The sequence below is a fragment of the Mobula hypostoma genome, chromosome 14, assembly GCF_963921235.1.
Source record: "Mobula hypostoma chromosome 14, sMobHyp1.1, whole genome shotgun sequence".
NCBI lineage: Eukaryota > Metazoa > Chordata > Chondrichthyes > Myliobatiformes > Myliobatidae > Mobula > Mobula hypostoma.
In genome coordinates this window covers 32,592,134-32,608,029 of record NC_086110.1, presented here as the reverse complement: position 1 = coordinate 32,608,029, position 15,896 = coordinate 32,592,134, and the positions used below count along the sequence as shown (strand labels likewise).

The 15,896-nt window shown below is 39.3% G+C and overlaps 1 protein-coding gene across 4 annotated transcripts in view; it reads right to left on the bottom strand.

Annotated features, from left to right (window-relative positions):
- znf423 (zinc finger protein 423) overlaps window positions 1-11,302 on the bottom strand; it is a 401,236-nt gene extending 389,934 nt beyond the window's left edge. For all 4 annotated transcript variants that reach the window (XM_063066903.1, XM_063066904.1, XM_063066905.1 and 1 more), the window contains exon 1: window positions 8,311-11,302. In XM_063066903.1, coding sequence (XP_062922973.1) covers window positions 8,311-8,350 — 40 coding nt within the window. In that variant the 5' untranslated portion in view covers window positions 8,351-11,302. The remainder of the gene's footprint in view (window positions 1-8,310) is intronic.
- Window positions 11,303-15,896: the final 4,594 nt, after the last annotated feature.

Here is a 15,896-nt window from a genome sequence, read left to right as displayed (position 1 = left end):
AGATACATCTTAGCACGCAGTCCTAGGCCAAGATCCCTAAATACACTCAACTACTAGTCTACCCTCAGATTACCAAAATATACGTTCTACTCTGAGCTTCATTTTCAAAACATTTTATCAGGTAGACAGAGGAAATAGATAAAGAAGGCCTCATTTGAAGAGTAACATCCCCATCAACACATGGAAATGTTTGGTCCTGACAACTCAAAACGGAGCAGCTTTCTGATTTTCCTTGAGAATCCTAGTTTCCCCAGAACCCCAGAATAAATAGCAGAAATAGCACATCTCCCAAATGTCATACTTAGCTGCTCCAGGTAGACTCTACAGATCCCATGGTGACTGTATCAGCCACTTCAGAACCATCACAACTCAAGTACAAAGCAGTCATCATGCATTCTAGGGATTGCCTAAGGGAAGAAGAGCACAGCAGTGGGTATATAATGGACCACAGGTTTGCAGATTCTGGGGATTTATAATCTTGCTGTTGCTGATGGCCCATTGCCTTGTATGATTGCCCAGATTTAAATGTTAAGTGTTATGTGGTGGCAGTACCATATAACAAAACAACGTATTTAATATACTGTATTTTTATGATCTACTGAAAGTAAATTGATACCAAATATGAGGCCTCTCAATCTATTGTTGCTGATAGCTCTTTGGAAGATCTATACAATTAGGCCATCACCTCACTTCTCTTGGAGCATGGTATATGTTTTACCTCCATGTACCAATCCCACTTAAAGAGTAGATACTTGCCACCTAACATATCTTCCTTGTGTCATCTTCTTTGCAATTTACATACAGTAGAACACAGAAAATTATAGCACAGTAAAGGCCCTTCAAACCACAATGTTGTGCCGACGTTTTAAACTAAAAGATAAACCCAACCCTTCCCTCCTACATAGTTCTCCATTTTTCTATCATCCATGCACTTATCTAAGAGTTTCTTAAATGTCCCTAATATAATTGCCTCTACCACCATCTGTGGTAGGGTATTCCAAGTGCTCACCACTGTGCAAAAAAAAACTTACCTCTGACACTCCTCCAAACACCCTTAAAGTTATGCCCCCATTCCATTTCTACCCTGGAAAAAGAGACTCTGGCTATCCACTCAATCTATACCTCTTATTATCTTGTACATTTCTATCAAGTCACTTCTCATCCTCCTCCACTCCAAGGAGAAAAGCCCTAGCTCACTCAACTAAGACATGCTGTCTAATCTAGGCATCATCCTGGTAATTTCCTCTGCACCCTCTTTAAAGCTTCCACATCCTTCCAATAATGAGGCGACCAGAACTGAACACAATATTCCAAGTGCGGTCTAACTCGGGTTTCATAGAGCTGCAACATTACCCCGTGCTCTTGAACTTGAATCCTCTGACTAATGAAAGCCAACACACCATACCTTTCTCAACAACTCTATCAACTTGCATAGTTTGTTCCAAGTCTCCTCAGCCAGGCGAAACATCGTCCCTTCATTTACTGTCAAACCTTTTAATAATTTTGCAAATTTCGACAAGATTTCATCTCATTTTTCCAAACTCTAGAGCAGGGGTTCCCAACCTTTTTAATGCCATGACCTTTCCAGGAATCAAGGGTCCCTGGATCCCAGGTTTGGAACCCCTGCCTGAGAGCAGTGGTCCCCACCCACCAGGCCGCGGACCAGTACCGGGCCGCGAGGAAACGATATGAGTCAGCTGCACCTTTCCTCATTCCCTGTCACGCACTGTTGAACTTGAACATAGGGTTGCCAACTGTCCCATATTTACCGGGACATCCCGTATATTGGGCTAAATTGGTTTGTCCCATACAAGACCGCCCTTATCCCATATTTCCCCCGCTAAGGTACAGCGTTCCTATGAAACCTTTCATGCCGAAATGGCATAAAGCGAAGAAGCAATTACCATTAATTTATATGGGAAAAATTTTTCAGCATGCCCAGACCCAAAAATTAACCTACCAAATCATACCAAATAACACATAAAACCTAAAGTAACACTAATATGTAGTAAAAGCAGAAGTGATATGATAAATACACAGCCTATATAAAGTAGAAATAATGTATGTACAGTGTAGTCTGGAAGATTAAGCCAAAACCAATTTGTGGAAAAAAAATCGGCACGTACACACATGCGCACACAGGTGCCCACACAAGACTTCATGGTCATGGTAGTCTTTCTCGGGGTAAACACAAGTGTCCCGTGTTTGACTGCTACTTTTGTCCCTTATTTGGGAGTGAGAAAGTTGGCAACCCTAACTGTAAAAGACATGTTGAGGTGAGTTTAACCCTACTTGAACCCCCTCCACCCCCCCCGCCCGGTCGGCTGGTCCACAAGAATATTGTCAATATTAAACCGGTCCGTGGTGGAAAAAAGGTTGGGGACCCCTGCCCTAGAGGATACAGTTCCAGCCTAACAGAGAAAATCTGCAGAACTCAGCAGACGAGGCAGCATCTATGGAAGGGTTTTGGCCCGAAACATCAACTGTTCCTCCAGCATTTTGTGTGTTGCTCCTCACAGTTTCAGCCTACTCTATCTCTTTTCACGTGGCAAACTTGCCATCTCTGGAACCAGTTTAATGCCTTTTTGCTGCATTTCTCTCCATGATAGTTATTATCTTAATTAGGTAAAGAGACAAAATGTATACAATATACCACGTATGGTGTCACCAAACTTTTCAGCCCTGGAAAAATTCTAAAATATTGGTCAGCACCATCTATCTCATGGAGGAATGTTACGGCCTCAAACTATGATGGCCATGATTTGGACTTTGCATGTTCAGCAAAGTTTTAGCAAACTTGCTTGCTTTTGTACTCTATCAATCTAACTTGAATATTAATTTACAGAGATAAAATTTAAGCAATGCATATGGTATCATGCTTACTGTAAAACACAAATGTGGTAGCAATCTATTGCAATTTGGTAAAAGATAGGGTAGCTTAATGGACATACAAATGGCAGATGGAATTAATTAAAGAGAAATGTGAGTTGAAGCATTTTGGCAGAAGGGAGAGACAATACAATTTCAAAGAGATGTACAAGATTATGACAGGTTTAAACATAGTGGATAAAGAAAGGCTGTTTCCATCAGCTGCTAATTCAAAGACTAGGGGACAGAGATTTAACATCTTGGCTTAAAGACACAGAGCTAATGTGAGGGAAAAAAAACATCTTTTCTCTGTAGATATTAATAATCCAAAACTTACTGCTTACAAAGAAGTGGAGAAAATTGATGAGTTTACTGGAACAAACATCTGAGGGAAATAAACTTGCACTGACAAAGGAAAGCTGAAGATTGCTGCTAACAGAGCTTCACGGGTCTTGGTGGCCAGAATGCCTATAGATAAAGCTATGTCTTCTCAACTTGTCCCGTCACCTTATAAGATCTGTGCATATGCATCATCCCTCAGGTCCCTCTCTTGCTAAATCTTGGTAATTTACTATCACAATGATACATGTAATCACAGACATGTCATATACAAGTTGGTTATGGTATATTCTATTTCATCACTGCATATAGTTCAGAAGTACTTCATCGATTATAAACCTGCAGTTATGAAAAGCAAAGAATATTAGTCACCTACTAGGTAAATTTCATGTTCAGCAAGTCTGTTCTTTTCATCTGATCATGCTTTACTGCCCTCCTCATCATCTACTGCACTTCTGAGTTTAACTTCACATGAATCAGAGAAGTGGTCAGCGAACTGGTAAAATGTGCCTACTTCTTGAACCAGGTGCTTCAGTGCAGCCATGATAACTGTGTCTGGCTTATAATTTGAAGGCCCACACAGTAAACAGACTAACTGAAGCAGAACCTTGAAAAAGTGCACCCCGTCAACTTCTTCTCAGTCACCAGTTGAATGAGAAAACTTTAAATACTGAGAATACTTGGTAGATCCAGAATTCTGAAGTGAAAAGTAACTTAATGTTTCAGGTCAGCGACATTTCATCAAAACATAAAAGGTTAAGTTGGCTTCTCTTTTCAGAAATGCACTTAATTTGCTAAATCCTACATTTTAAAGCACCAGATCCTTTTCAGATTTTCAGTGTCTACAATGCTGTTTTTGAGTAAGCAGAAAGATGACAAATATTTGCAACTATTCCGAAAGACAACTCTTTCACAGAGCTTCAGATCTCTTGTTGGTCCTACAAAGAGGTGAAGTGGAAACCACTTCTCTAAGGCTGCAACTGACACATCACACCACTGCCAACTTACATAACTTAAAGCTATAGTAAATTAATTCAATAACAACAAACAACTGTAATGACAGTGCAAATAAAACCAAAAATAGATCTTCTGTCAGGGTTGAAAATGTTATCAGGTCACCAAATAAACTGTGTAGTGACAACACTGCATCAGAATGAACACTGTGCAAGAGTTGTGGTGTTGATGGGAGCATTGTTCAGACCACACATCTATACTGGATGAAAAATCCTTCAGATTTTCTCTTTAAAGATGTCACCAGACATTGAGAAATCAACCAGCTACCTACCATTCATGGTCAGGAATATGATCCACATCCGGGAGTGTGTTAATGGAGAGGATAATATGGTGTATTTGTAATAGGGAAATTAGATACCTTTTCTGCGTCAGGTACTACATGGACAGTATGCCATCTTCAAAAAGTTGCCATCTTCAAAATCTTCTCTCCTTGCCTATCATGATCGAACAGACCAGGTCCACAGCCATGCAATCTTCCACCATTTAAATAAAGTGCTTCTTTTTATCCCTGATAAAAGGACAATCTCAGTTTCCAACATTATGCTACATTTCACAGATCTTTCCAAACTCACTTAGCTTATTGATATCTTTTCATTGCCTCAGCTCCTCTTTACAACACATTTTCAAGCCTCTCTGTGTGTTTTCAGCAAATGCTTGAATCTTTTTATTTTAGTACCTACCAACAAGTAATTTATACAAATTGAAAAACATTGACACCTCAGCATTGATCCCTGTGGCACACTATATTATACATCTTGCCACCAGAAAAAGTCTCATTGATACCAACTCTGTTTCCTGTTTCCCAGTCTTCTACCCAGACCAATATAGTACTTCCTACATCATGGGCTTTTATCTTCCGCAATAACCTTTGATGGGGTATCTTATCAAGTGCCTCACGGAAATCCAAGTGTATCACATTCTTTATCAAAGAACTACAACAAATTGATCAAACATGACTTTTTGTTCACAAAAGCAATGCTGACCTTGCCTAATTACGTTCAATATTTCTAAGTGCCTTGCTATAATGAGTCATATTTTCTCATTCAATGGAATTATCTTTGAACCTTCCCCAAATCCTACTTGTTCAATATATACTTATGCCACTGGTTAGGCACATTGAGTTTGTTTGTATGTCTGGAAAAAATTTACCTGCTATTTTATTAAGAATAAAATTTCACTGCTGTATATTGTGACTCTAAATCAATTATATTAGAAACAGAAAAAAAATCAGCAAGCATTGCACTTTAAAGTAAAGAAAATTGTAGAAATTAACCAAAAGACTATAATCTAATGTACATATTTCTTCATCTCCTCCTGATCCTGAGATCATGACATCTAATTCTACCACTCAGAGACATAATGGCCATCATCTATACCTTTAAGCTCTTCAATTAATTTACCTCTCATTCTTCTAATTTCAGGGAAATTAGGCCCATCTTTAGCAGACAATTTCACTGCTACATTTTGTAGTTTTTAAAATTCATGACATTATGTACAAATAATATTCTACACACACTGTATTTTCCTATGGTTAATGTATGAAGTTTTTAATATAGGACAATAAACTAGTAGGCATACTGTACATGAGTTATCCTTACAGTAAACTTAGCAAATTTCAATTTCTCCCTCCTTGTCAGGCAAGTATAACTTACCTGAGGTAAAAAGACCCCAGACTTCAGATATCAAGGACATGATTTTGATTGGTTCAAAAGCAAGGCAGATAATGTCCCATACAGAGAAACATGAGGCAACACATCAGGAATAATTTAAAAATTTGAAAACAGCATAGTATAAATGATTTACAAGGATGTTGCTGGGTCTGGAGAACCTTAGTTACATGGAAATATTGAATAAGTTAGGACTTTATTCCTTGAAACATAGAACATTGAGAGGAGATTTGATAGAGCTATACAAAATAATGAGCGGTGTAGATAGGGTAAATGCAAACAGGTTTTTGCTTCTGAGGTTGGATGGGGCTACAACCAGAGATCATGGGTTAAGGGTGAAAGGTGAAAAGTTTAAAGGGAACAAGAGGGTCATGTTATTATTGCACGAACTGCCAGCACAAGTGGTGCATGCAAGCTCGATTTCATCCATTTAAGCGAAATTTGGATAAGTACATGAATGGTAGGGGTATGGAGGGCTCTGGTCCCAAAGTAGGCCGATGGGAGTAGCCAGCTTAAATGGTTCAACATGGACTAGATGGGCCAAAGGGCCTGTTTCTGTGCTATAACTATGATTTTTTTTAAAAGTATGTGTATTGTGATACTGATGCCCATATGCAGAAATTTTCAAAGCATAGAAAGTTAATAACAAAGCACATGGGTTATTGGGGTCGTAAATGAAAGAACAAAATAGAAAAGTAAAGGCATTGTGTCAGAAGTTTACAAATCATTTGTTCAGCTCACAAAAAACAACCCCAAGTATGACACATCTGGAAAGAGGTAAAGACTTTCAGAAAAGTGCAGAAGACATCCAGCTGGAGGAACCAGAGTGAAGAACTTCACACATGAGCAGTAGAGAGAAAAACTATGATGTCATCCCATGCAGGGAAAGCCCCGACTATTGCAGCATTCTTCTTAAATTTAACATTACTTAAGACACTCTCATATAAATTAAATAATTGTTGAAATTTGGTTGAATATATTCCAATTATTTTGCTAGTCAAAAGAAATAAATTTAACTCTTGAAAAATTACACTGTAAGTACACATATATGCATCGAAAAGTCAAGTGAATACCAGTTCAAATAAACCCAGCTCAGGATCTAAATGGCTGTGAAGCAAACTGTAAACTGGTGGGTTACATGATATTTCATACAGATTGCTTTCTCAATTACAAGCCCAACATTTTCATATTTTATTTAATTCCAATTTCCTTAACAGCTTGATGGAAGTATTGTCCCCAAGACATCCTGTTGATCCAACACCAACATGAAACCAAATGTGGACCACTCAGCTTAATTCAAGATTTGATTGTTCCTTCATTTATTATTAATAGTGGAATTCTCTAAAAGTTAATACCATGTATACCAGGGACTGATGTGATTCAATCTTGCTATGGCCTATCATCACCACCTTCTTTTGGCATTTCTTTTTGTGCAGCTTTTCCAGAATCACTGACAAGACGAATAAGAATAGAGTTCAGGAAATGTAGTCAAAATATTCTACTGACATTACTAAGAAACCTTGTCTTCCAATATTAGCATACTGCAAAATTATTCGCTTTATCTGCAACTTGCAGAGGAATTGATTGAAGACGTTTATCATATGAATTAAACACCTATTTCCCTACTGTCCATTTAACCTGTCCAGTTTGGGCAAACTGAAATGTGTCCATTTTCCTTAAAAGTGTAGTCTGGTTCTTACTAAAATATATTATTTAGATACACTGTATAACGTGGCAGTAACAGGTGGATGGGATTCTGCCGCTCAATTTCAACTGTTGATGTGTTCCCAGTCAATTACCTGCCTAGTTAAATACACTGTAATTGGCATGAAGCTAAACTACATAAGACACTCATTAGATCCTGCAGCGTCTGTGGAGATAGGAGCAAAGTTATCGTTTCAGGTCCACAGCCTTTCAGTTGTGATGAAAAGTCGCGGACCTGAAGTTCGCACTTCAGAATTCAAGCAAAAATGTGTGGTGGGCATAGTTTATAATGGCCAGTGGTGTGAAGCGCCAACTTACTCTGTAGAAAGGGGGTTTGCGGACACCTGGGGCCGCTCCCGGGCCTCCCACCCCCGCGCGCAGCCACTGCTGCCTCCCTTTCTTCAGTTAAAACTGCACATTTCAAAGGTGCCGGCACCTGGGCTTCGCGCCTCCAGCCCCGCCCTTGGCCGCGTGCGTGCATGCGCGCGGATCCCCACACCGCCCCTGCTGGTTGGCGGGCAGTGCGCGCGCACTCTCTTCCCCGCCGCCGCGAGCCTCCTCCAACTGGGCAGCAGCGAAGAGAGCGGCACGGTACGCGCGGAAAAGTCCGTTAACCGCGGCTGTTCCCGCTCCTCCGATTTAAAAATCACTTGCCCCCTTCGTCCCTTCCTCTCTCCCCCTTTCCCCTACCTGTAAAAAAAAACAAGGAGAGGCTCACCTTTAACAGCCCGAGGCTTGGATTGTTTTCGCCTGGACATGTCCAGTCCCTCGCTCTCCTGGAAGAAGCTACTGCCTGGGCGCCGCTGTCCGGGCCAGTGACCGGAGCTCCAAACATCAATCTCCTGTTTCTCTCTCTCTCTCCCTCCTCCTGCCCGTTGCAATGCGGCAACTTCAACCTCTCGGAGTGGACTACGTGTGACGTCTCCTTCGTACTTTTTTTTGTTCGCGGTGGTGCTAAAACTAGATTTCAGTCAAGTGTTTATTCCCCCCCCCCCTTCCTCTTGTTTCCAACACACACACACACACCCACACACAACTTCTTTGCAACTGGTGGATTTGGATGCAGGATCCAGGCTGCCCGCACGAAGACAAGTGATTATTTACGGGACCCGAGAGGAGGAGGGGGCGGAGGTGGAAGGAAGGAGGGAGAGACGGGGGGCTGCTTTTTTTTTTGCAAAAGGCTTATTGCTCGCTGGTGGGGGGTGTGTGAAATGTGCCGCTGCCCTTTTTCCTATTGTTGCGCGAAATCCAGTAAATGATGAAAGCTCCGGCTTTCGAGCAACGCTGGCGACCTCGAGGACTGAGCGAAGAGCACGCAGTATCCTTAGAAACAACCGAAAAGAAAGGAGAAAAGTGAACAAAACAAAACAAGACGCCCGCAAAACCAACAGCCAGCCTGACGTGCAACTCCCTCCGCCACAGCGGCGGCAAAAACTTGGCGGCGGGATCACCTGTTTAGCCAGAAATGTGGTAACGGCGCGGCCAGGCGCCCCTTGTTTTTCTTGCCCCGAGAGTGGCCCGTTCCGCTCTTGCTCGGCACACACATAGAAACAACAAGGTGGCTGTTTGCTTCAGGGGGGCACCGGGCTGCCAGAGGGTGCCGCAGATGTTCAGCAGGGTGTCGGTGGCGGCGGGCAGCAGCTGCCGCCGCTTTGTGCCATGACCGCCGTCCGGCTTTGGCGCCCGGCAGCAGAGCCGGCTCTTTGTGGCGGGAGCGGACGAGCTGGCTTCCTAGGAACTGCGTTAGCGCGCAGTGCAGACACATAATAAGCTGGGAAATTCAAGTAAGGCCCAAACCCATCAGGACCTCTCCACGGGGGAGCTTTCCCGCAGGGAGACGCGCCACACGTAATCACGGAGGAAATCGCTGTCCAAGTGCAGAGCACGCATGGTGAATAATGAAAAATCTGAGTGTGCGATCGTGCCCAAAGCATGGAGCTCTGGACAAACCTGGATTGGACTGCGCACACAATGCCGCTCTCATTGTGCCTCTTCTTACTTATCCTTTAAGCTAAAAGTGCTGCAAACAGCTTTTTCAAGCTTGCAAATACAAGCTTGAAACACTCTCTGAAATTAGCACCCTTGGATCGACTTTATGCAAAATGTTATTTATTTTTCGTTAATATTCTTTTTCCCTTCTTAAAAGAACGGAACAACTACAGCAAACTATTACAGAGCTCCTGAGAGAAACTAATTGGTTTTACAACACACAGATCAACGTTATACGGAAAAGATGGGCGTCATTTATTTAAATAATACAACTTAACAGTCGCCTGCAAACTCCGCTTTTATTTGAGAACAGCTATTTCAAGTCACTGCACTGTTCGCCTAAATATTTAAGTAAATATGAAAATAAAACAAAAACCGAGTCAAAACCATAATACACTGTTGGTGAAAACGGTAATGGCAGTGGAAGGCGCCAGACTCTTGTCCATTTAAGCAAGTCGCTCCAGCTGAACCACAAACTGCTTTAATGTTGCCATTACTGTACATCTCCTTTGATTCGCAGAAGCAATCTCGCACTCAGTTTTTAATAACCTAATTCCTACCGAACAATGGAAATTCTTTAGCTTCCAGCACGTAACTCCCTGCAGGGCACAGTGAATTTCAAAAATATCCGTAATGATACAGTGGAATTAAAAGGGTATTAGTGTTAGTAATTCGTTTACATCTAATTATAAACTGATGGAATTATGCCTATGTGGCTAACAAATATAATCGGTTTGAATTTATTTATGTGAATGTGTGTGTGCTGAGACGTTGTTAGACCACCTCAGTGATTTTAAATACAATTTTGAAATGGGGAGGGGGGAATGAATGAGCAAAGGACAGGTTGGAAGTCTGGCAGATTTTTGAGAAAGGTAATAAATTAGCTCCATTAATTAATAATAACGTTTTCCGATTTATGTGTTGTTTATCTGGGATAAATGTTACGAGTGAACATGAAACCATGCCGAATTTGACATCAAAAATGCAGTAAGTAATGAAAATGTTTCGTTTTAATTTGGCGATTTTATAATCAAATTGTTTTTTGTGTTGGATATTGCGGAGAGCTATTAAATAGTTTTTGTTCTTGCATTCAATATAATGTCGAGCAGAGCTAAATTTTCGTCCCTTTCCCTACTACACGGTTCCTTTTGTCTGGCCAGGAGACTTGCGCCCCCTCCTGGAATTATCTCAAAACTCTAATTATTTCTAATTCGGTAAAACATTGTCGTTTCGTTGCATTCACAATTATTTCGATAATTCCTGTTGACCATGGGGAACATGCTGTAAATACATAATATTTGCTTTTGTTCCAATATGTTCAAAATAGGAATTCTTAACCAAAAACATGCCATATTTTCACAACTAATATTTTTATTTCCAACACTGCCAATTGCAAAACCTGTCTGGAGGATCATCAAAAGTTAAATGCAAAATTATCCAAAAAATATTAATGATTCGCTGCATTAAACAGGCAAAGATGAATTGTCCTTAGTAATAAGTTTGAATCTTCCCATTCGTTTTGAGTCTTTTGTTCATGAAATGATGTCCAGCGGTGTTGGATTGATTTCTGCTACCACTTGCAGTTTAAAGACAGCTTTGAGAAAACCATTTCAATACACTGTTGTTTTTTATATTCAACATTAAACTCAAATGTTTAAGAACCGTATTACTGATTTAAAAAAAATAAATCTTAAAGCAATCTCTGTCATACTCGTTTTCTTTTCAAATGCAGGTGAGCACCGACCTCCGCATCCACAAATTTAAAATGTTCGACAAACTATGTAGCAACATGTAAATATCTACTGGATTCCAAGTATGACGATACATTGATAGGTTTGAGTAAAAATGAACATATTCGACCCATAGAGCGAGAAATAATTACTCTTGATAACTATTTAGTCGTCATTTTTTCTAATATATGGTACGCGACTTTAGTTAAATAATAGATGACCAGTTCTGAATGAAGGAAACGTTTATTTACATCCACATTCAGAAACCTGATATTACCGAATTTACAACATACGAAAAGGTCAAGTAGGAATGCAGTTGATTATGATAGCTTTTACTGCGATTCATACTTCAAAGTGTTGAAAGTTAATTGATGAAAATCAAAATACTTAACAAACTTGGAGAAAGCATATCTTGGCTCTTAGAAAACAAAATCAGTGGTGTTTACATATTGTCAGGTATGGACGCATATGATTTAATCTCGCTTTTTGTTTAGAACTATTTCGATTAGGAACTGATGTGTGTAGTATGGATGAGTTCTCTGAATTGAAAATGTATTAAATTATAGACCCCATCATCTCATTTTACTGTGAACGCTAGCATGTTCAGAAATACTTATGTGGATAAAAAAGAACACTGAATTTTTATATGGTACAGAAACAAAATCCTTCATTCCTACTGCAAAAACAGCTCTCGTTTGGTATGTTTGTCTCTTCACAATGCTGCATGGCCTGCCGAGTATTTCCAGCATTTCCTTGCTGATATTCATGTCATGATTGGTTACAAATGTTCCACATGAAACTTCAACAACAAAATAAAAACGCACTAGCAGCAATACAAATACTGTTGCTGGAAAAAGATGTTTATTCCATGATCCCTAGAAAATAGGACTGATGTTTAATTCAGTGTAATACAGTTCTTTCACTTTTTCCAGACAAAATAAATTAAATCCTCTCTGATGATGCAGCGCACTATATGGAATACTGTATGCTGCTGAGGTTAGCGATTGTATTGAAAAAAAACTCATTTGAATTTGTTAGAATACTGCCATGTATAAAAGTTTGTGAATTTCCATTAAATTGAGTTTATTTTTCAAAGTTAATCTATTAAAATAGGCTGGAATTTTTTAAACTTTCTTTGTGCAACGGGTGATAAAGCGGACGCTGCTCTGTTAATAAACGGACGAATGTTGGATGTGCTCTTTGTAGGGCCAGTTGTGTAAACACAGAACAACCTGTCCAGGAAAATATCGGGATTGGAGTGTACAACCAGAAAGTTTTGCAGTTTATTACATGTCAAAATCTGAATTCAAAGCAAATTTAAACTCAACTAGCTACAAATAATAAATTTATTCTTGACTTTTAGTAATCAGAAGACCATGACAGGGTCTCATCATTCTTACCACAAGAGAAGATTTAAAGAGTTGAAAATATTTTGCAAAACATGACACTTGCCTTTTAGCTGGTCAATATGCTTTCATCAGTTAATTAAAATATTCATTTTTGTAAGTTTTGAAGAGAATACATTTAATTCCATCTGGTTTTCTATAAACAATAAGGCAAAATATTGATCCTGATGTTCACTGCTGTTCCCACAGTCTTATTTTGCAGTTGCCAGTCTTTTACCTCCCCCCCCCCCTCCACTGTGCAAGATCTCAAAACACACTTTGTTCTTATTTAGCTTCCTGGACTTGCTATACCAAATGAGTAATGGGGAAACCAAACATAGAAAGGGTGATCCTTTTTGTGGATCAGCTCTGTTCAGCAACCAAACATGATCCTAAGCTTCCAGTTATTCTTCATGTTCATTTTTGATCTCATTCCCCTGTTTGAATCACTCTGATAACTCTGTTCTTAGCCTCCTACATTCTTTCACTGAAGATCAGTGTTAGCTCAAGGAATATCTACTGACTAAATAATTTATTCATTCCACACTCAAATTTTAGTATTGCAATGTCAGATAATAAGCACTTCATCGATTTTTATTTGACATTTCCAAAACTTACCTGACCTTAGTATTATCTGCATTATACCTTCACCAGACTAATGTTTCATTCTCTAATTTCACCTTCCTTCATCATGCACTATTACCCTCTCCTACATTACATTCTGTTGCATGCCTTTTTTATTCTCTCTTCCTCTCTCCTTTCCCTGCACATTGAAGTTAAATTGCTCCTCGTTCTGATTGAAGGTTGATGACCTGAAATGTTAATATTGCTTCTCTCTCCACAGATGCTGCTTTTGTTTTCCTTTCACTTTGTAATTATACTGCACATTGTAATTTCTCTGCCTGTTTGACTCTGATGATAAGTATTGTACTCTTAATTTGTTAGATATATAATTGAAATTGTGTTTATGTGTGTAATTTCTAATATAGAATTCTACAATTTTTAGATTCATTGTTAATTTGATCACAGTAAAATGCAAAAATTGCAGGCATGTGAGAGGCAAGATATGCTCAGAGATAGCATTGCATAATTGTTAAAAGAGAAAAGTTGGTTTAAAAAAGCTGCATCAAAACACTTATATTTTCCAGTTTTCCACACGATCACGATAAATGCTATTTATGTACTTATCATGTGCATTTTATTGGTTATCCATTGTTATGATGGTCGAACTGTGACATTGTTCAGGGTATGTCATCTCAAGTTCCTCAAACATTCCCTCAGGAACAAAGATGACCTACTTTCATTCCAGATTTGTAGAGTCTAGGGTGACCTATGAGGTCAAGGTGAGAACCACAGAGTCTTGCACAAGTAGGACAGGAAATGCCTGATTGGCAGATGGATGGGTAGTTTGTCAAGTAGTGCACTCTTTCCACTGTACATACAGGCTTATGTGTGTTGCTGGTGCAAGAACTCAATACTATTCTTAACATTTTTTCCACTGTGAACTGTCATAGACCAAAAGCTCACAGGAGTTAGTGGGAATATTACAATTTTACAAGCAGGTTCTCAATACATTTCTGAACAATTTCCTCAGTCTACCCAGTAACTCTAACTGTAACCCTACACAAACCCATTTCATTCTTCCTATATTCCATCAATTTTCTGTAATTCACCCACACACTAGGGACAACTCAGTGATTAATTAGCCTACCAATGTGAACATGCTGTCTATACTTAGAGATCAGAAATGAATCCAGGTTGGTGGATCTGTGAGGCAGCAGCTCCACAGGTTGCATCACTGTGCCTCCCAAACCAGTTCTTTTGCCTTCTTTTGAGGCCTTAAATGCCTTGGAAATACCATGAGTGGATCCTTTCTTTCTTACCTCATGACAACTTGACGACCTCCTTATTTCATGCTGGACCAATTCATCAAACCTGAGGATTTACTCCTTCAATTAAATAACTATCATCTATCCCATCTTATATACTTCTGAGGCTTTCAAAGAATGTAGAGATCATTAACTACCTTTCTATGTCATAATTTCCAAAGGTTAGTTCTAACTGAAAACTGTCCATTATTCTGTTCTCAGATGGTTGTTTTTAACTCTATGACTATCACAGATGACCAAATGTAATTAAAATCTCAATGCTGCAATGTTGGCTTGGGACACCACAATGACATTGGTTGGCTTTGTGTTTTTGTGAATTTAGAGGTTATTGTGGAGATTCTATTGGTAGTATCTTTCCAGTGCCTCGGGGTATTTAGTGTAGGCGATCCAGCTCTCAGAGGCATTGAGGAAGGCATGGAGCACTGCTGCACAATAAACTCCAAGTACCAAAGCAATCACTGACTTGTTCATTAAAACGTATGAAAGTTTGAGCTCACATTAAACACCTGCAGGTCAATGATGCTCAACTACCTTGTTGTACCTCATACCCCCAAAATTAAAGCTTCATGGCAAGGACAGCTTCACATACCTTCTGACAACAAAGGCAGGTACTAATGATCAAATTCACTATTGTCTTTACAGTCTTTGTCAGTTCATGAAGAGTGTATCTGAAAGTTAAGAACTCATGAAATGGTATTTGTAAGACAACAAATAATGATTTGCTGAGATAAGGAACTGACATCGAATGGCAATATAACTAAGTGGATAGTCCAAAAGCTCTAACGTTTAAATTGGTTAGTAACTTATAATGAACAAGAAGATAGAAAACACAGGTCAAGTATGCCATTCAATGTTTCCCCAATATAGCATTCATCAGTTAGCTAACTTAGATAGTTTACTTAGTCAGTTCTTGTAATATTTTGCTTCTTGATGCAAATGAAGATAAATAATTACAAATAACATCTGGGCTAGAATCAAAGTGGAGAAAAAGATGATTCTAATGAGACAGACTTTATCCATTAAATAACAATTAATATTATAAATTTCCCTTAAATATATTTGCAGTTGATTTGGAAATTTTACCTAGGCATGGTATTCTTCGGGAAGGGTCTTGGCCCAAAACGTCAACTGTTTACTCTTTTCCATTGATGTTGCCTGGCCTGCTGAGTTCCTCAATCATTTTGTGTGTTGCTTTTGATTTCCAACATCAGCAGGTTTTTTCATGTTTGTGATTCTACATTGGTGAGTCAGTAATCATAGAGGGTCTGAGCAGCAAAGGACAGTGCAAAGTGGTACACATTTTCTGGGGTC